The sequence below is a fragment of the Aspergillus piperis genome (genome assembly GCF_003184755.1).
Source record: "Aspergillus piperis CBS 112811 unplaced genomic scaffold BO85scaffold_3, whole genome shotgun sequence".
Lineage (NCBI taxonomy): Eukaryota > Fungi > Ascomycota > Eurotiomycetes > Eurotiales > Aspergillaceae > Aspergillus > Aspergillus piperis.
In genome coordinates, this window is record NW_020291593.1 from 956428 (window position 1) to 977976 (window position 21549).

Below are 21549 nucleotides of genomic sequence, written 5' to 3' on the forward strand. Positions count from 1 at the left end.
ATACTTTTTTTCCTCATCGACATCGACACGAGGGTGGATTACGACGACGACCCTTCTTGGCGCACCACCTGCGAGGCCATCCATCGCCAGCAAAGAAACAAACCTTTTTAGCCATTGCGACCCTTTGGGTTCTGTCTTTTACGTCATTCGACGGGGATCGTCTCCTGCAGCATCCGGCAGTATTATCTTTACAATCCCATCTCCAGCTGATCTTGATCTTGCGCGCAAATCAGATTCCCCTCTTCGTCCTCCACGTCGATTTCCTCCTTCCCCCACCACCACCAACATTAAGTTGTGTTGTTCTGCTCTTCGTTGCCGGGGGCTCGAGTGCAAAGAAGGACGCGCCTGCTTTCCCTTCCCGACCGTCCGACCGCCTGATCGACATCATCGCCCAGAAGCGAAGGACCGCAGATCCAGCGCAAGACCCTGAAAAAAGAAACGCACCCGAACGAGGTCCTGCCCCCCAAGGTTGCGCGCGCAATCACGTCTGTCAGAAGACACTGAACGAGGCTGCGACGCATCTATACATACTTCTTTACTTACTTGCATAAACCCTCCGAACCTTGAAGCTCTTTTCCAATTTCCACTATTTTTATTTTTTTTTTTCCTTTAATTTTGATTTCCTCGCTGGCAATGAAGCTGTTCGTTCTTGAAGCCTCTCAAGCACGCGGGATCCTCATCGGCTGTTAGAAATACCTCTTTTTTTTCTCTCCGAGGATTGTGGATTGGAAACCCAAACGTCAGGCCTTCGTCGGTCGCTGACTGTGGATGATGCGGTCGGGGCTTCAGAAACCTGGGGCCATTCCATTTCTTGCTCTCTTGGTCTTTTCGCTATTTAGTTTGGTGCCGTCGTTCGCAAAGGAATGGGATTTCTACAACGTCAACCTGGGGTATATTGGCTATCGCAATGACGTTCGACGTATGCATTCCTCATTTCTTCTTCTATCATTCCCCCCTCCCCCTTTTTCTCTCCCCCCATGTGTTTGGCTGAGTCAGACAAGCTAACGGTTGTGCTGCTGCAGATGTCTCTCGGGTAAAAGATAACTGGGCCGATGTTCGAACAAGATCTCGGGTTTCTGGGAGTAGCTGGAAGCCATGGCTCCTAGATGGATATTATCAGGGGTTCTATGAGCGCAAAGCTCGTCCGCGACGTTGTGCGGTGGACGCGCCGTCTCGGAGCTCTTTTGAGGCTGCTGCCGTCTTCGATACCGATCCTTTGGCATTTCCGGCCCGAGAATCCTCGGCTTTCACTCGGGGAGTCCGCGCTTTTAAGGCATTGGTTATCAGGCAGCCGGATGAGTCGCATTCACTTCCGACCTTTGCAGCGGAGGGTGATGCCATCGAGCAATTACCTACGCGACTCAGTGCCCTCACCAATTCCTCAGTTACACCAGCTGCTCCTCTCGACGACGGACCTTTCGGGGTGTCGCCTACCAGCAATTTCATGATACCAGCCACCAGCAGCGTGGTTGATGTATCTCGATGGTTGCTAGGGTTGTCCCGTGCCTCATGGCAGCAGGTCTGCCGCGCGGGGAGCGAGTATCTGGAGAACATGACTGCTTGGCAAGCCCGCCAGCCCAACTTCGACCTCTCACAACACGACAACCACACCACCTCCTCACATCCAACAGTCCCACATAACCACACACCCCGCGAACAACCTATACCCCCGAAAGCAGTAGTCGTGAATAATAGAGACGACACCGCTGACGACGCCAGTCAATCAGCATCTACACCAATCGCCACGCCGCCCCCGCCGGCTCTCTCCCCCAACAGCACCGCACCGACTGCCGGACAGTCCAAAGTCGCGGGATTCCAGCAGGAGACCGAGCACATGCGCCGGGGTAGCTGCATGGCCATAGTGATCGGCCTAGTGGTGGGCGTGATGTGGTTTTAAACACACCGACCCATCCATCCTCACTTCAGTCATAGAACTGATTGGCTGGTTGTTTGGCTGGCTGGCTGGCTTATTATGATTTCTTGTTTGCAGATTTTTCGCTCACACTGTATTTGGTTTCGTTGTACATCACTTGCTGGGGGGAAGTCTGATGAGACACCCATTTTGTTTTCTTTTCATGCCTTTACGACTGTTGGACGGATCGGATATAGGAATGGGATGGGCTGGACATAGGAGCAGCCTGAACTGGCCTGTCGGGTGCAGTATGCCAATCAATATATAATAATCTTCACCGTGCGATACTGCAGTGGTATTCAGATGCGTATATATTAGGAAGTAGGGCGGCGCTGTAGATTAAAGTCACATGCTATTTAAGTACTAGCAACTCACGTCCACACACCTCAGATACTAGTATATTCTTTTCCATGTAGTACTATCATCCACCACCACCACAATCAACATACAACATATATAGTACTACTAGTACTAATATACTACCTATACAACCCCACTGATCTCACCCCCTTTCCCCTCACTGCACCTCAACCCAACACCATTCCCCCAAAAAAACAACAATTCAACCCTCATCTAATGATTAGCTGCTAGTAACAGCAGTAACCCTCTTCATCCTCATCCCCTGCACCACCGCCAACACCCCAATCACCGCCACGCACTCCAACACCACCGCCAACTGCCACGACCTCGTCAACGCCTCATTCAGCACCACCAACACCGCCCGCTTCGCTTCCCCAGACAACCCCTCCGTAAGGGTCGAAATCCCCCCAGACAACAACCCACTCACGTCAAGTCCATCACCCACTGCAGTCCCCTTTAACCCGGCACTGAGCTCGTTCGTGAAGAGCGCTTGGGCGACGGCGACGAATATGGACCTACACCAAACATACATAACCTTTATCAGTACCAGTCTCTTAAAAAACACCTAGAACAAAGGGAAAGGGGGGATGGAGGGAGGGGGTTTACATACGCCCCCACCGTCTGCGAAAACATGACCAACCCCGACCCAATCGGAATATCCTTCAAGGGAAGTGCCTGCTGCGCCACCATCAACGGGGTGACACTACACAGACTGGACGATATGGCAAAGATGATTTGATATCCGATCCATTCCCCTGTGGGCGTGTCGACAGTGAATGTGGTGAAGAGGCCTGAGCCCACGGCGCCGAAGATTATGGCGATCCCCATGAATATGTCCGGATGGCCGACTTTAGACATTAGGATCCCGCCCGCTAGGGAGACGATCGTGCTGGTTATTACCCATGGGAGGGTCCAAATGCCGGATTGGATCGGGGTCGCGGATTTGACGCCTTGGAACCAGCTGTTGTTAAGTTCCAGGGGTTAGTTGTGGGGTGGTTGTGAGAAGAGGGAGGGAGGGGAAGGGGAGGGGGAGGTACATGGGAAGGTAGTAGGTGAGGACGAAGATGGCGCTGACGGTGCAGAAGCCGAAGAAGGATGCTGCTGAGACGGTGCGTTGGGTGAATACCCTTGAAGGGAGCATCGCGTTGGGACCTTGCCATATCTCCACGCTGATGAATGCGATGGCGAGGATGCCTGCGAGAACTAGCAGGACGACGACTCGGGCGTCTTGCCAGGCGTATTTGAGACCGCCCCATTGTAGGGCGAGGAGGAGGCAGACGATGGATGGGAGGAGAGCTACGAGACCGAAGAGGTCGAGGGTCTTGAGGAACTCGGTCCAGGAGGTGAAGGCTTCGTGGTCTCGTTTTGGTGGATGGACGAGGAAGAAGAAGGCGATTTGGATGACGGCGCCTATGGGGAGGTTGATGTAGAAGTTCCACCGCCAGGAGACCTTCTCAGTAAGGACACCTCCGATCAAAGGTCCGAATGTCGTGGCGAGTCCGCGGGATCCTGAGAGAAGACCGAGGAGGATGGGGCGTTTGGCTGGGGCAACGAGGATGGGAACGAGAGAGAAGGCTGCGACTAGGAGTCCGGAGCAGCCTACGCCGGCGATGGCGCGGCCGATAATGAGGGAGTGCGAGTTGGGCGCTGCGCCGCAGACTGCGGATCCTACGAGGAAGAATAGCATTGAGATGCTGTAAATCCAGCGGACGGAGTAGCGGGCAAGGAGCTTGCCGAAGAGGAGCTGGGTCGTGCAGATGACCATGGTGTAGACGCTGCTGTACCAGCCGACATCGCCCAGCGAGTGGAAGTCGTCAGAGATGTAGGGCGTCGCTGTGGCGATGATGGTGCTGTCCTAGATGTAGGGTTTGCACGTTAGTATATGTGGTACCCAGCTGAGGATAGCATACCAAGGTGACGAGGAAGATTGCCAGACACAAGGTTGCAACTGCGAGATAGGATTTGATCCCTGAAGGGTATTGAGAAGCTGTAATGGCTGCATTCTGACTGTTGTCTTTGGTCTCATTCTTGTCAGTGACCTGTCCTTGAGGTTGCTGGGCCTCAATGCTGGGCAGGGAAATGCTATCGGATCTCTCCATGTTGGAGAGCCTTGGATTTGAACGAGTGAAAAGGTAACGAGCGACTGATTGACTGACAGACTGGAAGAACGATACGTTTTAGACTGACACGGTGAGTTTAGGGGAACAGCCCATCATAACAAAAGCCCGAATCACGGCCACAAGACGCGTTTAGTCTCATCCTGCCTAACAAGGCTTGCAGGGTTCAGTAAACTAGTGAGAACTCATGAGACAGGGTTGTGATAGGTAGGAAGGAGAACAAAGAACCGCGGAAAAAGCAACTAAGCACTGCATTAGACCCTTCTCCACGGCAGCATTCGAGCCTGAGTTCTGCCTATCCAGAACATGAGGTGCTGACAGAAGTGATTGGGTTGACGCAAAATGAAGCCGGGTATACCATCCTTGTCATTCTCCACCCCGAGTCTCACTTGAAAGATGGAGCGATAGAAAGCACGGAAATATCTCCACTTATACTAGTACAGTGCATCGATACCACGCTGAAACCCCACTACATCCACTACATTAGGCATTGGATGTCATCCAGCCACCGTCGATCTCCGTTGCCATTGCTGGTATGGCGTGTCGCTGTATCCCAATGTCCGAGGTTCCTCCATTAGTGGAGAACAGCGTTGCGCGATCACCGAGGATGACCGGTCCTGGTTTCTGACTCGCTGCGATGTGCTATGCTATGCTAGTCTCCAATCTAGATCTCAATGGGTGAAGCCACATACATACTCGGTCTTCACCACCATAGCTGCTCAAACTCACTGCTACAGTGTCATCTCAAATCATGATGAAACGAGACATACCAAGCAACGTCCACATTCCAATCCCCGCAGCGCAGACATCACCAGGAATGTGATCAGACAGGAATATTTAAACTCATTCAGCATCCATGCTAGACCAAGTTCACCCTTTCTTCCTATTTCCCATTACTATCGAATACATCCTACTAGTATACCCGAATACCCTATAACAATGAAGCCACCTACCATCTTGGCCACCCTCCTCACCCTGACCCTAACTGGGCTATCTGTGGCTGATAAGACCTGCACCCCGAGCTTTGATTACTGCTCGGATGTGCTGTTGAATGATAAGGGTAAGACCTACTCCAACTATTCCAACTATATGTACTATCAGGTCATATAGTATCTACTTCTCCATCTGACTAGCTGATGCTAATATGAAACCGGTATAGGCTTCTCTCAATCTGATCTGACAGACGCCCTCCAAGGCACCGGATATGAGAACCAAAACCTGACCAACATCCTCTTCCACTGTACGAATCCGGGCCAGGTTGGCCATGCTAAGCTGTGTGATAACGGGTGTGTGGACCCTCCTCAGGAGGGCAGCCATGGATGTGATGGTTAAAGGAGATGGCATGAGGACTTGGCTAGTACTGGGAATGGCGGACATATAATAGTAACAAATTTATTTCATTATTTTTGTATGGGTTGGAATCAGGTTGAGGTTGAGATTGGATTCACATACAGAAGCACCAGGCAGCCCGGGCCACGCGTGACACCAGTTGACGGACGCGCCCGCGGGAAGTTACCTTTGTATTTTCCCATCCTTCAGTTAAGAAAGAGGCTGCGGCACTCATTGTAGGTTGCGGGTCTCTGTGACATTCAGACTATATTATATATCATATTTAAAATCAACGCTTTATTATTATCTTCTCGGTATAACAGGCATACATGCGACCGCTACATCACACAGACTCAATTCCTAAGTAGCCTCCCGAACGCGCAGCCCGCGCCATGAACCTTCCCCCAACTCCCTGTTGCGTCTGCCGCTTAAAAAGGCGGGGATGTGACAGGTCTCAACCTAGTCTGTTCATGATCTCTCTCTTTACCCATTGTAAAGTGGAGCTAATGCCAGCCAGCCTGTGGAGGATGCAAGAAACGAGGACTCGACGAACAATGTTCCTACCGGCCCGAGGATATGCCTCCCGCCACGTACGTCTGCACGTGTATAGTATGATCTTTGAATCAACTAACATCCTGCAGCTCTCATAAAAAAGCCAAAATATCTCATTCAGAGGATGAGAGTCGCTCTCCCTCTCCTCCGAGGCAGCAGATCCTGCCACGGAATACTTCCAATGTTGCCCCGCGCTCCCAGAGGAAGCGTCGGCGGGACGAGTCCTCTCCTCCCCGGCATGATCGAAACCGACATGACTCGGTGGAGGTATATTCTATCAATTCAGATGACAGCGACCCTCCTAATACTCCGGGTACCGGGATCAATGCCCACATTGCGCGCCTGACCCGGCTGCAGCAGGCCGTAGATGCAAGAACAGGCCGCGTCAAGACTGAAGCTCCAATCGAAGATGGCATATTCTCGTTGCAAGATACAGGGCCAGATTGCGTTCCTCACTCCACCATTGCCGAATCTCCAGCCCAACTGCCCTCAGATCTGATGGACAGCCTGATCGCCACCTACCTGGCCCGCGACTACGTGAACTGGCCTATCTTCGACCTGTCAGACTTTCAGTCGGCCTGTGAAAAGGTCCGCGACGTGCAAGACCTCACCGCTGGGTCGAGTGGCTTTCACGCCATACTCATGATGATTCTATGTCTCTCCGGTCTGAGATACCGCCAAGTAGATGAAGCTTATCTGCAGTCCCTCTTCAACCACGCCCAGAGAATGACAAACAGCCCAGACTGGCAGAGCACCCCTTGGGTGCGTGTGCAATGTCTCTTCTTGCAATGCAAGTACCTCAACGCAACAGGAAAATCCAAACAAGCTTGGGCACTGATCGGCTACACCATCCGCACCATGCAAACCCTAGGATTCCAGTCCCAAGCAACCGCCCGCAACGGCCGAGAAAGACAGCAGCGCGAACTCGGCCGCAGGCTCTGGCACAGCGCAATCATCCTAGAGCGAATGCTAGCACTACAGCTAGGCCTACCGCCCCAAGTCAACAACCCACTCCAGGTGCACCTCCCCACACACCTAGACACTGACTACATCGACACCGTCTCCGGAGGGACGCCCAACTCCAGTGGAGACCGGCCTTCAATTATCGAGTTCCTGGTCGCATGCGCCAGACTCTACACCCATGTCGAAGACATCACTGCCTGGGAATCCGAAGCAAGAACCCGACCAGACACCTGCGCCGCGAAGAAACTCCTCGCCCTGGACATCTCCCCGTTTCTCAAAACAGACGCTCTTCTCTACGACTGGCAAACATCTCTACCCTCATTCCTCCGCACCGGTGAGACCTTCGAACTAGCGGACGACCCCATAGTCCGCCGCCAACGTCACACCCTGCACGCCCGCTACCTCTATCTCAAACTTCGACTCTATTGACCTCTCTTAGCTCTTGGCCTCGCCCTCTCCGCCAAATGCCCCTGCCGCTCAAACAAGCACCCTCACATGTCAGAGACTGATCCTTCTTCATCTATCAACTCGCCAATACTAGTAACCATCGTCCGCGACACCTCCCTCAAATGCGCCGCCATTGCCGCAACCCTCGTCGACTTGATTGAAGAAACCGAGGACGGGCTGCTCGACGGCGGCCCGGACGATACCTGGCGCAGTACTGGCTCGCCCTACTGGGAGAACGTGGAGTATCTTTATGCCTGTGGGATTGTCATTCTGGCTGCGCGGTTGTGTCCCATTCCGGGCGTGGCGCCGCTGAAAAGGGCCTGGACGAGGGTTATCTCCTTGTTGGCGAGGTATGAAGGATTCCGAGCTGGGGAGTATACTCGTTTTGCGAGGTTGGGGAGAAGCACGCTCGAAAACCTGGCGGGTGCGTTGCAGCGGGATGTGGGTGATGCGATGGTGATGGGGTTGGATGGGGAGGTGAGGGCGAGGTTGGTGGGGAGGACGAGTGGCGGTGCTGTGGATTCGTCCGGGGTAGGGCGTAGGCAGAGTCAGGGTCACAGTCAAAGTCAGAGTCAGAGTCAGAGTCAACGGAGGAATTTGGGTTGGGTTGAGAGTTTGTTGGTTGATTTGGTGGGAGATGATATGTGATGTTGATAGATACCCTTTGTTTTTGTTTGATGGCAGTTATGATTAAATATTATAGAACATACTACTATATTAATCGGTTTGATGTTACTGCTTATCTACTTTATGTTAAGAGATTTGAATCACCCCTGCTGCTGGATAGCCAGTGATATATCGCTTGGCCTACTAGTACTTGGCAAAAACGCCGTTTCGACAACTACTTAGTACTTCAATAGTATCTATCAGATAGTATCCAAACCCCAGCTACCATCACTTGGATAATATATAGCTAGGAGTATACTAGTATTTTCAGCCCATTTTCAGCACTAAGCCCCGAAAAAAATCCCATATTATTAGCATTACTATCAGTAGTTACTTACTACTTCGAATTGAATTTCCCACGAGCTCCTCTAGTACATTGACTGAGATCGACTTATGTAGATCTCCGTCATCGCGGGTGCGGTGACCCAGCCGAGTTTCCTATCGAATACACTGCGACCAAGGCGACCAATACGAATGCTGCGGATCCCCCGTACAAATCCGAATATCAAGATAGAACTCATAATACATGCATATTTACAGTATATATATATACACAACCCTAGACAGCTGTCTCCAGCTACTGCTTCTTCTCCGCCTCGTCGATCAATGTCTCCATCTCCTGCTCTGTCCACCGATGAAACAACTTCTTCGGATCCGACAACGACGCGTCAGTCTGGACCGACTGGACGTGTAGCACGGGAACATCAAAATCGTAGACATCCTTCCAAGGCTTATTGCTTGGGAGCTGAATGTCCAACTCGGTGTAGTCGAAGGGACGGCGCTTGTGCAGCTTCGTGACGGTGAGTTTGGCGGTGTCGCAGAGGCCGCAATTGGCGCGGGTGAAGAGAGTGACGCGAGCAGCGGCGAGACGGGCGGCGGTGGGGAGCATGTTGCCGTAAGTTAAGGAGATCCAGACTCTATTGGGCTGTCTCAACTAAGTTGAAGTAAATCAATCAAGGGTATAGAACTTGGAAGATGGAATCGCGGGGAAGAGCAAGAATGGATTGAATGACTGGAACCTTCGAGCTCTCACCCCCGGCTAAGCCCGTTTGGGCCGAACCTCAGCGGCGGTTCTTCGACCTTCGATGTCTGCGACGATCGATCTTTTCCCCCCCATAGAACTCATATCTCTTCCCCAGGAGATACCGTTAAACCGTCGGTCTCTCTCTTACTCAGCTCTGCTTCCTCTCATTTCAGTCGCTTCCACCCCATTTCCCCCAGCATGGCCTCCAAGTGTGTCCATAAGGGCTGCGGGAAGGAATTCACCGACGCCGACGAGCCCTGCGTCTATCATCCTGGCCCGCCGGTGTTCCACGAAGGACAGAAAGGTATTTAAACAGAGGACTCCGAGGGGGGACCTTGGGAGTAGTTTAGTTGATCCACCGTCTATCTGATCTTCTTCCTGACTCAGTTCCACTCATCTATCTACTTAAAACATGATCGGATCCAACTTACTAATTGAAACCACCCCGCAGGCTGGAAATGCTGCAAACCCCGCGTCCTCACCTTTGACGAATTCCTCGCCATCCCTCCCTGCACCACAGGCAAACACTCCACTGTCGACGACACCCCTGTCGAACCTCCCAAACCCGCCGCTGAAGTCCCATCCCCGGCCGCTACTCCCGTCCCCAGCGCCGCCGCCGCTCCTCCCCGCCCCGTCAACTCCCCCGCTATCCCTCCCCCCTCGAACGCGCCCACCCCCGTGCCTGAAGAACCCGAGTCCGATGACCCGGAGCTAGCCATTCCCGCGAACGCGACCTGCCGTCGTCGCGGTTGTAATGCAGGCTACGATGCGAACGTCTCGCGCGACGAGGAGAAGTGCGTGTACCACCCGGGCCAGCCGATCTTCCACGAGGGAAGCAAGGGCTGGTCATGCTGCAAGAAGCGGGTGCTGGAGTTTGATGAGTTCTTGAAGATTCAGGGGTGCTCGGAGAAGAAGAAGCATCTGTTTGTGGGGAAGGGGAAGCCGGCGGGTGAAGAGAAGGTCGAGTCTGTTAGGTGAGCTACCACTCTCTTTCTCTCTACAGCTTGCGGCCGCTTGCTGCGGATTGGAAGAGTATACTAAGATATTATGGATGAACAACAGGAACGACTTCTACCAAACCGCCTCCTCCGTGAACGTCTCGCTCTACCTGAAGAAGATTAATAGAGACACCGCCAAGGTCGAGTTCAAGGCCACGTCGATCGAGCTGGACCTCCCTACGACGGATAACAAGCGCTACACGGATTCATATGAGTTGTTTGCGCCCATCGACCCCGAGCAGTCCAAGTTCCGCGTGCTGGGCACCAAGTTGGAGCTGACCCTGGTCAAGGCCGACGGGACGAGCTGGCCGGTGTTGCGTCGCGATGATAAGTGGTCGGGAGAGAGAATCCAGATTGGAAATGCTGGACGGGTGTAGTAGCAGCTGCCTTTTTAGATATATACGTTTTATAATGGTGAGGGGGGGAGGGCTGGGGTGGAGTATAGTTGGTATGAGATATGAAATAAAAGTGATGACCGCATTGAGAAAGAGTGTCTTTTCTTATCTTATCCGGAAGAACTGAATAAGATCAGCCTTAATCAGCAGGTAGACATGTGCCCGATATAGTAAGGTGCACTGGCACAGTCAATCATCATACTTGGTGCAATCCAAGGGCAGTCTTATGAATCCATTCGATGAGACAGACTGCGTAGCAGTAGTAGTATCGCAACTCCAGCATAGACAATAAGCCTGGGCCCAAATGCGCATGCCATATGCTACAACCACAAGCCCTTAAGCTAATGAAACCACGTGACACACGGATTTCAAGAAACCCAACTTCACCGCTGGCACATGTATACACCCCAATATCACTTTTCGATAGAGGAATATATATAAGATGTACAGCAAAGACAAAGCCAACCAACACCCATCTACGAAGATTCTATATAATCCTCTATCAAACCCCATTCAACATAAAGAACAAAGTTTGAAAGGAATGTAATGTACCGCCTCCTCCACAGCTCAAGCGCATGGGGATTTTATCCTTTCGAACAAAAAACCCTAGCCAAGCCATGAATTGTAAGGGAAAAAGGAAGACGAACTGCTCTGCAAGGCTGGGAACGGAGGAGAAACCCATAGAGAAAAAATCCCACACAAGATAACCCTCAGCGAGCCGTACGGTGACGGAGCCCCGGTAAAAGATTTACTAAATTACTTGAAGGTAAAAGTAAACCGCTACTGATGATGAAGAAAAGAAAAGAAAAAAAGGAGGGCGAAGGGGGGGGGGCGGGCGGATAGGGGGGGGTTTATGTAGGGGCTGGAGGGTGGGGACGCTAGGGGCTAGTGGGTGACGAGGTGGGAGGGGGTAGGGTTGGGGTTTGGGTTGGTCACGTGGTTGGTTGGTGAGTGGTTGTTGAAGGGAATCACATGTGATTGATTGAGGTTAGGATTGGGATCGGTGAGGGAGGTGGGGTGGAGGTGTCCTGTGTATTCTATGTTGTATGGATGTTTGTATTGGGTTGTTTGATACGGGGTATTATATGGTGGGAGTATATCGATGTTTACTTTATTGTGTGTATGGCTTGTGAGGTTATATTGTTCCTTGCAGAGGATGCAATGGATTAGATATCATAGGTTCGCAGCGAGAGTGTTCAGGCTTTCGTGCAATTTACGCAGTATATAGACACGTTTGCTTGGACGTTATTGTCAACAATGTAGGACATATGTGGAAAGTAGGCATACTTTACTGGTTGGCTCGTAGCTACTACTCTATTGTATCCCTATAATCACCTCCTTTTTATTATACTAAGGTGCTCCTACCTATTTCTCTACCATTATCTTATCTATGTTGCGTATTGTTCTGTACTGTATCCATCAATACGCTGCCACCATACGCTCAACACACCCCTGACCCCTGATGCCGTCGGCCAGCATCACTGATGGTGATACTGATGACCTGCTGTGCCAGGACCCAATATCATCCCTCTAAGCTTCCTCACGAGTCTTCATGCCTTATTCAGCGGAGGGGTAACACTGGCGTCATCTCAACGGATGGCCAGCCAGTTGGTTGGCTGCGGTGCAATCCTCAGAAGGCGGAAAAGGAGGGGTTCAGGGCCCGCCGCCGCCTTCCAATCAGTGAGTCGCTGGCACGAGACCAGCGGCGACATCTTCTCCTCCTCCTCTCCTGTTCTCTTCCTCTTCGTCATTTCTCTTGCGCCTGTCTCTGAGAGTATCAATTGCCGGCCAATTTGTACTCGTAATCACCCCTTTTCGGACGGCTCACGGACCACACGGGAAAAGGAAAATCTCCTGTTCTGTCTATCACTTTTTAGTAGGTACGTGGGTACCCTTGTTCTACATGTGTGCTTTAATTCAAGGCTATGCCTTATCATGCCAATAACTAGCACATCGCTTGAATCGTGTGGCTGACTTTGCGTGGAAGAGTTCTAGAACGGCTAGACCCTGGTCGACTGTCGCGTATTGTTCGATCACCGCCATTTTTTTTTTTCTTTCCCTCCTTTCAACCCCTTGGATTCTCCCACAACCGCCATAATGCATGCAGAAGACCGCAGGCCCTTTCGTCACATTCCCCTATCATACAATCATGCCGACTCTCATGCCTCCGCGCTGAGGCTCATCTTGACACTCAACCCGCACTGGGAGGGACCGGACAACAAGATCGAGTTTGTCCGGTTCACGGATGGCATCACCAATACTGTGTGTTCCTCGCAATGTTCTCTTCGCCGGTGCTCGCTGTAAGAGGCAACACCGCCATTCTATGGGACTAACGTGGCTTCAGCTTCTTAAAATCATCAATCGCAAGCCTGGCTTGACCGAGGAGCAGATAGACCAAGAAGCAGTACTGATGCGAGCGTACGGTAACCACACAGAAATCCTCATAGACCGCGAAAGTATGCCACCCGGGGTCACTACTTGCCCCTCCTCTCTGCCCATTGCGACACTTGCTGAGTAGATACTTCTACCTATAGGAGAAACGAGATCCCATGCTCTTCTTGCCAGCCATGGATTAGCCCCTCCTCTCCTGGCGCGCTTCAACAATGGCCTCCTGTACCGGTTTCTCCGTGGCCGCCCAGCCAGCGCGGAGGACCTTGCCACGCCTGCCGTCTGGCGTGGTGTGGCCAGGAGACTTGCGCAGTGGCATGCGGTGTTGCCCATCAAGGGAGCTGCCACACCGCTAATGCCCGCCGAGGACGTGACCCTGATGCAACATGTAGATGAGGCCACGGCACACTGCCAGAAGTTGAAGCACGAGGACATCTCCGTGATCACCCCAAAGCAGCCTGGGCCGAGCATGTGGAGTGTGCTCCAAAAATGGATCCTTGCTCTGCCCACGACCACGGAGGAGCAGCGCCAACGGAGACTTAGTCTGCAAAAGGAGCTGGAGCGGGTTGTCAGCGAGCTAGACGATGGAAAGGGCCTAGGCGATGGTGGAGTACGTAGCACTAGTCCCTGTTATACGGAACGACCATTTAACCTCACACTAGTTGGTTTTCTCTCACTGTGACCTTCTTTGCGCGAACGTCATCGTGTTGCCCGAAAGCGCCTCTTCGGAAGACGAAGCGGCCGTTGTCAACTTCATCGACTACGAATATGCCACCCCTTCACCTGCCGCCTTCGACATTGTCAACCACTTTGCCGAATGGGGCGGTTATGACTGCGACTACAACATGCTGCCCACCCGTTCTGTGCGACGCGAGTTCTTGACCGAATATGTCAAGAGTTACAGCTACCACAAGGGTCTCCCGGAGTCATCTCAAGGGGAGATTGTCGACCGACTCTACGAAGACGTTGATCGGTTCCGAGGCATTCCCGGACTCTACTGGTATTATCCCTTACGTGTTTTTCATATACTACATGCTAATCTAAACAGGGGCGTGTGGTCACTCATCCAAGCCCAAATCTCACAGATCGACTTCGATTACGCCTCCTACGCCGAGGTCCGTCTCGGCGAATACTACGCATGGCGCCGGGAGGTAGACGGGTCGCGGACCCAGGCAGGTGAAGAGATGCCTCTCCGGGAGCGACGATGGGCTCAAGAAGCTTAATCGATGTGACCGTATATAAACACCTCCCCGACTCTTCGTATACCTCCCTCGAAATCTGTTTGAGATAGCAAGCGATGATCGTTCCAGCGATAGCATAAGCGATTTAGAGTCTGGCCGTCTGTCAGAGTTTAACAAGATTTTGTTGATGGGGGTGCGGTATCCTCTAGGGACGGGATACAAGATGCACGAATATTTATATTCAACATATTCTTTCCACGATGATTGTGGAAATGCTGTTGGGATAGACATGACTATACCGCGGCTTTTGTCCCTTTTTCTTGTCTATAGTTACGAATGTTTGATAGATAATATAATCATTTTGTCATTACACAGATAAACATACGTCATTGCTTCAAGATGTTGTCCTACCAACCAGTTTTCTGCCACAGATACAGGCTTGGCTTTCTAAGGATCAACAACCTCCAAAGACACTTGAGAGAATCAGATGGTCAGTAGCAATCCACCCATTTGGGCACGGACCCAATTATAGAAATGGGTGGGTCACGGGCGCTAACGTTCGTGACAGCTGAACCGAGTAGCGACAGCATCTGTATGATGTCCTACTTACTCTCCAAAGAGACATGACGTCTAGTCTCTGCGTTATGTTTGAGAGTGTTGCGACTCTCACTGATAGGTTGAGAAAGCATAGTTGAAGTCGAAGCTAAGATAATATATGGAACACCGTTGGTTAACCATCGTCGTGTGCACCGCCACTGTCTCCTACATATGGTCGACCACACATCCTATCCCCCCAGCGGCTAGATTCTATTGATCCTAGAAATATCTACGTAACATTCGATAAGAGATCCCTGTTGGTGTACCTTTCCATTAGGCATCCATGGTTCGGCTCCGATGATGCCTGTAAGGTTTAAGCCACTGCAATGTGGCTTAGACATGCAACTCCGGATACCATTTTCTACCCTTGAAACCACACATTCTATTCTATTTCTGAATGAGATAGCATAATAATCCCAATCTATCAAATCCTCAAGAACAAATTGTTATTGCGAGAATCACCTCAAAATAAACCTTTCTCGCCAGCATCACAACCCTCCAACGCCCACCCGCAAACATACTAGTATAGACCCTGGCCGACCCTGCGGCTACACTAACACGCTCACTCGATAGCCGCCCCCTCTTCTTAGTACCCTAAAGCACCTGCATCATTCTCCGAAAGAAAAGCCCCCCATATTAATGATGGCGCAGCAATACACTCCCCAAACTACTAGTACTTAGTACTACTAGTATGCACCTTCCCGGTACTCATGATTGGTGCCTGTCACACAGGCGCTAATCTGCATACCCTCACACCCTCTCAAACATTCAGCTTGAAGGGCGCTTGTGATGGATCGTCGCACCGCCCTCGTGTGTCAGTCAGCTGCGATGCACCAATCCCAACCCCTCTACTAGTTCCTAGCTCTCGTCCCCCCCCCGCGGCAACTGACTATGCTCTCGTCTCAGCCCTTCGAATGATTTCGATCATCATGCACCTGCACGGCTGGGCTGACTGACTGACTGGGCTAGACTATACCTACAGGGTAGGTTAGTAGGTTACGTTAGCTATGCGTCCGTTTTTAGTTATTTAGAGGCGCCGACAGCCTTGTCTTTCGTCTTTTGCTCTGTTCTTCAATCTTCCTGTGTTTGTTGTGTGCATTGAGTTTCTGGGCATTTTTATCTTCCGCTACTACTTATTATACATCGTTTTTACTGATATCTTTCTGACACGCGCAGCTACATCCTAACTAAGCATGTCCGAGCTCGTCCGCTCAACCACCTTCCAAACACCTCAGGAATACTACGCCGGATTTAAATCCAGACCGAATCTGCAAAATGCGTTCTGCGATATCGATGACGAAACTAACCTTAAGGCTTACTTGAAGCTCTTGAAGGATTCTCAAACGCGTAACTTCGTGCTCGACTTCGGGAATGATGATGCTTGGTGTGCGGTGAATTTGGGGCAGGAGGATATTGCGGCGATGTTGAGGAAACCTGTATGTGCTGTCTGCGGAGTGGGGGAGATGGAGTGCTGACGTTGATGGCTTAGAAACCGAAGTGTTTTGGGACGAGGTGGATGTACGTTTGTGCTTTCTAGTATTGCCCCTCTGTTATTAGGATTGGTTGTTGACCTGTGTCTTTCTAGTAATATCTGGGCTCCGGAGCAACAGAAGGATTTGATCAAGACTCTTACGAATCACTATGGTGTTTCAGAGAGGCTGCAGGGGTTGATGTGTACGGATCCGGTGGAACGTCCTTCGAAGCCTCCTGTGCCTCCTGAGCCACAGAGGAATAATTTTCGCTCGAATAATACCGATCGCTCTCGTCGGTCTCGTCCAGATGATGTGGAGGGGAATGCGTTACAGAACTTGAGACATCCTGAAGAGATTGCGGCATTGGCGGCGTTCAGAGGCATTACCTTTGGCAACGTTATCGATCAGATTTGGCACTTTTGCTCGGTGGACTATGGTTTAAAGTGTATGCTTATATCTTTGAATTCATTGAGGCGGTTACTAACGCAGATTTAGATACTTGTATTGGGTACAATTCGCTATTTGTTATTCCTCAAACAGACCAACATAATGGGAAAGAGTTGCCGGATGGAAAGCGACTATGGACCTGGTTGATCTTATGTAATGATGGTAAGTTTGCTATTGGAGACACGAGGATGTTGTGCTGACTGGTCAAGGAACGGTTATTTGCATGCAGGAGAATCCATTCCCTGGTTTGTCTGGGCCATCGGAGAAGGAGCTGCAAGCTGTGCTCGGCGTAGTCCGCAGGAACATCCAGCTCATCTTTGCGGGCGTTTCGAAACAGCACTTTGCTTCGTCTGAAAGTGACTCGTTGGTTACTATTCGAGTAAGACCGTTCTTTGAGGGTGGTCCAGAACAGGTGAGCATCAAGCAAGAAGATGGGCCGAGCTTGTTGTTCTACTATATATTCGATGACTGGGTTTCATCGTATGCTCTCGTTGCACAACGCGAACATAAATACGGGGTATCCCTCAACAGACTTGTAAGTCCATGGTGATGGCTCTTTACCTTCTCACACGCATACATTAACACTGTTCAGAGGCAAGACATGTTATCGAGACCGGAGGTTGACCTGGTCCATGAATTACATCGGCTGGGCAGACAGTTGGCCGTCTTGAGACGTCTCTATCAAAGTTATGAACTTATCATGATGCGTATACTGCAGAGACAGCGTCTGCTGCGTGACGAGGCCCGGTCAAATCGACTTCCAATGGCAATGGGACAAAGCTTTGCGGAAAACGAAGTTGGGGATACTCGCCACTCGACGAGGGAAAGTTTCAGCTTTTCAACTCTAGATGCCGATGTAGGTGTCCAGCTTAGTCCGCCTGCTGTAGCTCGATTCGAACGACTGCTCGATCGCATCAAGCTATATTGTCTGTCGGAGATTGAGAGCTGTCTGACAGAGAAGGAAAACCTCACATTCCTTGTATGTTTCTCCATCCTGGAACAGAAGGAATATACTGACCGATCACTAGAACTTCAACTTGATCGCCCTCAAGGATTCGCAAGCCGTTGAGAAGCTGACGCGAATCACAATTCTACTCGCAAAAGTGACCATCCTGTTTTTACCAGTCAGTCTGATGACTGGTTACTTCTCCACCGAGCTTCGCAACGTCAAGGGCGAATATACGATCAATCAGTACTGGGTCAGCTTTGGTGTGATCTTGTTCCTGTCGATGGTCCTGCTCTGGATTTTTGGATACGCCAGCGACACCGTGGAAGGCAAGACAATCTACCAATCGTTGTCCCGAAGTTTCTTCCGCATGTCGAAAGACCGGGTTTCCTACCGTAGAAACGAGACATCGGGCGGCGCAAGCCATCGATCTTGACGCGTCGAGTTATGTGTTGCGATAAGAGATACCCAGCCTTCAGCATAGATAGAGCTTCCTGCACAATGCGCAGCCCTGCACACGAATGAACAGATTACAACTTACAAGCACCATGCAAGCGAATCCGATGCTATAGATCTCGAGAAGAGACCAGTCACATGTCTACTCCACTGCTGCTACTTTATTCCGCAGTGCACGTTTCGAATGGCTCATGACAAGCCACTGCTATGTAATCTGTTTGGCCGAACGATGTTACCTATCGGGTGCATTCGCCCCATCCAAATCAGGGTCCATCAAGACCCTACCACATGCTCTCGCGATTATTCTCCTGAGGCCCACACCAGTAGCACGAGCCATGACGGCATGGCCTCGAACAATGATGGAAATCCGATACGGGGAATTGCAAATGCCACGCCCCCAGGAGTCACGGGGATGATGCGGCAGTGGCCCGTCGCTGAGGATCGCTTGCTTATCTGGCACGAGGGATGAATAATAGCATGACGCGTAGTGAGCTGAAAGTGGCCCCTGTGGGTTCCGAGGGCTTGCACGAACCCAAGTGTTTAACGCAACGGCGTACTTTATGCGCGTGACGATTCGTCAATCTAATCAGGAGAGTGATTAGTGCGATGGCCACCAAATTACGGAATTTACCCTGAAATCATCCTCATCGACTTCCCAATGTTGTAGGGACAACTGACCGACAGGCGTGAGCACAAGACATCCATCGATACCCTTCTTGACTTGCACCCCATAGTAGTGCCACCGAAGGCGATCCACTGGGACGGGGTACCCAGAAAGCCTTGTTCGGGAACCTATCAGGTGTCCGAGTGGGCACCGATCCGGGTGTCTGGACCTTTTCTCGGGACCAAGAGGGGCCCAGGGGGGCAAAGGAGGGAGACAGATAGATACTAGGCAAGAGAGTATGCTGGGCAAAGCAAAGAGGCTGTGAACGGGTAGCAGCATTAGACCGTTGTGGGCGACATGAGGATAGGCAACGATGAAGCCCGTTTCCATTTGGCGTAAAAACGGTACGGACTTGTTTCGTGGGTAAGCCGATCTCGAGGCAGCAACAGGGATGTTGAATTGGTATCAACCGGGAATCCATTGACGGGAAACACCGTGTCCTCTTCTTTTCCTTTCGGGAGCCGCAGTCTTGAGCAGGAGGACACCACGAGAGCCTCGTCGAGACGGTCTGTGTCTGCTGGATGGTATTAAGTATTAGTGGTAACCTCTATTACTATCCTAGATTCAATCTATATACACTGTTTGTCTTCAATTGCAAGCATTGTGCCTGTTTGTTGCGTAAAAGACATCCTGGTAACAGAGAATAGAATACATAGTTTGGTATTTTTGACCAGCTGGTTTCGTTAGTGACGGAAGCTACGCCGAGCGGCTGAATTTCTCGACCCAAAATTCCCACCACCTCGTCAAAAAAACCGTCTTTCTGGCGTACGGCAAGGGAAAAAAGACCTGAACCTGACCGACCTGACTGAAACTAACAGAACTGACGGACTCTGACTGAGACTGACTGACTGATCACTCACTATCTCCAGCTTGTCTCTCTAACTGTCTTGTGTCGTATCCACGCCTTCCAACTCTCCCTCTTTCTCCCTCCCTCTCTCCTTCTCCAGCTTCAATCGCAACCTGGTAAGTCTTGCTATATTCCCCCTTCCTCTCCCTCTCCCTCTCCCCGGCTGGTTCCTCTCCATTTTTGTCACCCGATCACACACCTCTATTCCCTTCCTCTCCTTTCCTTAACGGCCACCGCTTTCTCCCCCTGATTTGTCCTGCCCGCCGTGTTTCCCCGGCGTGACTACCTTAACCTGATTACCTTCGCCCCTCGTCCACCACTCCATTCCATCCGTCATACCACTTGCCCTTTTACCCTTATACTATACCTTCCCCCTCCTCTGCCCGACGTCACTAGGTCTGTGTTCTGTCGCTTGACCCTCTCTGTCTCTCTCACTCTCTCACTCTTCTCCCCTCTCTCTCCGACCGTGCGGTGTGGATCTCGCACACCCTGGACTCTCTTGGTCAGATTGATTCTAACATCGCATTCTCATCCCTAGACCTTTGAATCTCACGCAACCGTCGTCATGGGTCTCACTTTCTCCAAGTTGTTCGACCGGCTATGGGGCCGCAAGGAGATGCGTATTCTGATGGTCGGTCTCGATGCCGCCGGTAAAACCACCATCCTGTATAAGCTCAAGCTGGGTGAAATTGTCACCACCATCCCCACGATTGGTCAGTCCACCTCTTTCTCCCTTTTCTCGGCCCAGACAAAGCAGAACTTGGCATCGATCAGTAGTTGGGCTTGGCTCAGCGCCGAACGGAACGATACTGTGCTTGGAAATGCAATTCAATCCACGATGGGAAAACAACAAGACTGACAAGTGTTGTTTTGTGCTGTGCAGGTTTCAACGTCGAGACCGTCGAATACAAGAACATTCAGTTCACCGTCTGGGACGTCGGTGGTCAGGACAAGATCCGTCCTCTCTGGAGACACTACTTCCAGAACACTCAGGGTATCATTTTCGTTGTCGACAGCAATGACCGTGACCGTATCGTCGAGGCCCGTGAGGAGTTGCAGCGCATGTTGAACGAGGATGAACTCCGTGATGCCCTTCTCCTGGTGTTCGCCAACAAGCAAGATTTGCCGGTATGCTTGAAATCTATTCCCATCGCAACAACGTGAAGGCCGAAACAATGGATATTAACTTTGGCTTTCTTTTCCTTTAGAACGCCATGAGCCCTGCCGAGATCACTCAGCAGCTTGGTCTGCAGAGCCTCACCCGCCGCCCCTGGGTAAGTTATATGCCCCTCGCATATCGACACCTAAGGTGTCGATTCCCGAGTATCCACTCAACTAACGCGCTTGCTTCCCTTTTCTAGTACATCCAATCCACCTGCGCCACGACTGGTGACGGTCTGTACGAGGGTCTGGAGTGGCTTGCTGAGACGCTGCGGAAAACGAACCGCGACTAAACTGATCATCTAATGAGTGGAAGAATACCTGGAAGTTTGTGAACCTGGGAGTTGCGGATGCTGGATGGGGAACCGGGGCCGGCAAAGTCACCTCGTGTAGGGGAAAGGGATTATGCTTGCTAAACTTGGTGGTTCTTGTATGTTCTCTAACGGCTCTTCATTCCTCTATGCTATTAGCTTTTACTTTTTTTTTTTATCATTTCTTTTGTCACCCTGGCGCCGCCCGATTCTTTTTTTTTACGACTTCTTCTCTGCCTTTGTGCTTCTCAACCGCATGCCGTTTCCTTCCCTCCCTTTCTCTCGACTCGACTCGACCTCATGCTCGGCGCAAAAT

The 21549-nt window shown here is 51.2% G+C and overlaps 10 protein-coding genes across 10 annotated transcripts; 7 read left to right on the top strand and 3 right to left on the bottom strand.

The window, feature by feature from the left end:
• The first annotated feature begins 660 nt into the window (after positions 1-660).
• BO85DRAFT_186786 (uncharacterized protein) lies at positions 661-2214 on the top strand. Its single transcript, XM_025654394.1, has 2 exons — positions 661-919; positions 1023-2214. Exons 1-2 carry the CDS (start codon positions 769-771, stop codon positions 1895-1897), a joined length of 1026 nt encoding a protein of 341 aa, XP_025518997.1. The 5' UTR covers positions 661-768; the 3' UTR covers positions 1898-2214.
• Positions 2215-2282: 68 nt separating this feature from the next.
• Positions 2283-4473, bottom strand: BO85DRAFT_390789 (MDR family MFS transporter). The gene is made up of 4 exons (XM_025656786.1): positions 4183-4473; positions 3310-4127; positions 2883-3233; positions 2283-2787 (listed from the first exon to the last, which is right to left on the bottom strand). Exons 1-4 carry the CDS (start codon positions 4369-4371, stop codon positions 2493-2495), a joined length of 1653 nt encoding a protein of 550 aa, XP_025518998.1. The 5' UTR covers positions 4372-4473; the 3' UTR covers positions 2283-2492.
• Positions 4474-5328: 855 nt separating this feature from the next.
• BO85DRAFT_484828 (transcription factor domain-containing protein) lies at positions 5329-8328 on the top strand (the record flags this gene model as incomplete). Its single annotated transcript, XM_025663263.1, has 5 exons — positions 5329-5449; positions 5549-5629; positions 6236-6308; positions 6360-7612; positions 7673-8328. The coding sequence occupies 5 exons, from the start codon at positions 5329-5331 to the stop codon at positions 8326-8328; spliced, it is 2184 nt and encodes a 727-aa protein (XP_025518999.1).
• A 523-nt stretch (positions 8329-8851) lies between these two features.
• Positions 8852-9735, bottom strand: BO85DRAFT_446244 (uncharacterized protein). Its single transcript, XM_025659462.1, has one exon. It carries the CDS (start codon positions 9233-9235, stop codon positions 8924-8926), a length of 312 nt encoding a protein of 103 aa, XP_025519000.1. The 5' UTR covers positions 9236-9735; the 3' UTR covers positions 8852-8923.
• BO85DRAFT_365022 (cysteine and histidine-rich domain-containing protein) lies at positions 9569-10745 on the top strand (the record flags this gene model as incomplete). The annotated part of the gene is made up of 3 exons (XM_025655723.1): positions 9569-9674; positions 9822-10344; positions 10433-10745. 3 exons carry the CDS (start codon positions 9569-9571, stop codon positions 10743-10745), a joined length of 942 nt encoding a protein of 313 aa, XP_025519001.1.
• Positions 10746-12078: 1333 nt separating this feature from the next.
• On the top strand, positions 12079-12651 carry BO85DRAFT_186945 (uncharacterized protein). Its single transcript, XM_025654395.1, has one exon. The coding sequence runs from the start codon at positions 12248-12250 to the stop codon at positions 12533-12535; it is 288 nt and encodes a 95-aa protein (XP_025519002.1). The 5' UTR covers positions 12079-12247; the 3' UTR covers positions 12536-12651.
• BO85DRAFT_446245 (putative ethanolamine kinase) lies at positions 12537-14731 on the top strand. Its single transcript, XM_025659463.1, has 6 exons — positions 12537-12643; positions 12751-13025; positions 13108-13219; positions 13298-13761; positions 13814-14151; positions 14200-14731. Exons 2-6 carry the CDS (start codon positions 12861-12863, stop codon positions 14372-14374), a joined length of 1254 nt encoding a protein of 417 aa, XP_025519003.1. The 5' UTR covers positions 12537-12643; positions 12751-12860; the 3' UTR covers positions 14375-14731.
• A 1391-nt stretch (positions 14732-16122) lies between these two features.
• Positions 16123-18230, top strand: BO85DRAFT_365156 (uncharacterized protein; the record flags this gene model as incomplete). The annotated part of the gene is made up of 7 exons (XM_025655730.1): positions 16123-16365; positions 16419-16447; positions 16515-16846; positions 16897-17010; positions 17058-17383; positions 17441-17827; positions 17877-18230. The coding sequence occupies 7 exons, from the start codon at positions 16123-16125 to the stop codon at positions 18228-18230; spliced, it is 1785 nt and encodes a 594-aa protein (XP_025519004.1).
• Positions 18231-19192: 962 nt separating this feature from the next.
• BO85DRAFT_484833 (uncharacterized protein) lies at positions 19193-19543 on the bottom strand (the record flags this gene model as incomplete). Its single annotated transcript, XM_025663264.1, has 2 exons — positions 19193-19431; positions 19492-19543. The coding sequence occupies 2 exons, from the start codon at positions 19541-19543 to the stop codon at positions 19193-19195; spliced, it is 291 nt and encodes a 96-aa protein (XP_025519005.1).
• A 783-nt stretch (positions 19544-20326) lies between these two features.
• Positions 20327-21215, top strand: arfA (putative ADP-ribosylation factor; the record flags this gene model as incomplete). Its single annotated transcript, XM_025658522.1, has 4 exons — positions 20327-20474; positions 20645-20889; positions 20970-21035; positions 21123-21215. 4 exons carry the CDS (start codon positions 20327-20329, stop codon positions 21213-21215), a joined length of 552 nt encoding a protein of 183 aa, XP_025519006.1.
• Positions 21216-21549: the final 334 nt, after the last annotated feature.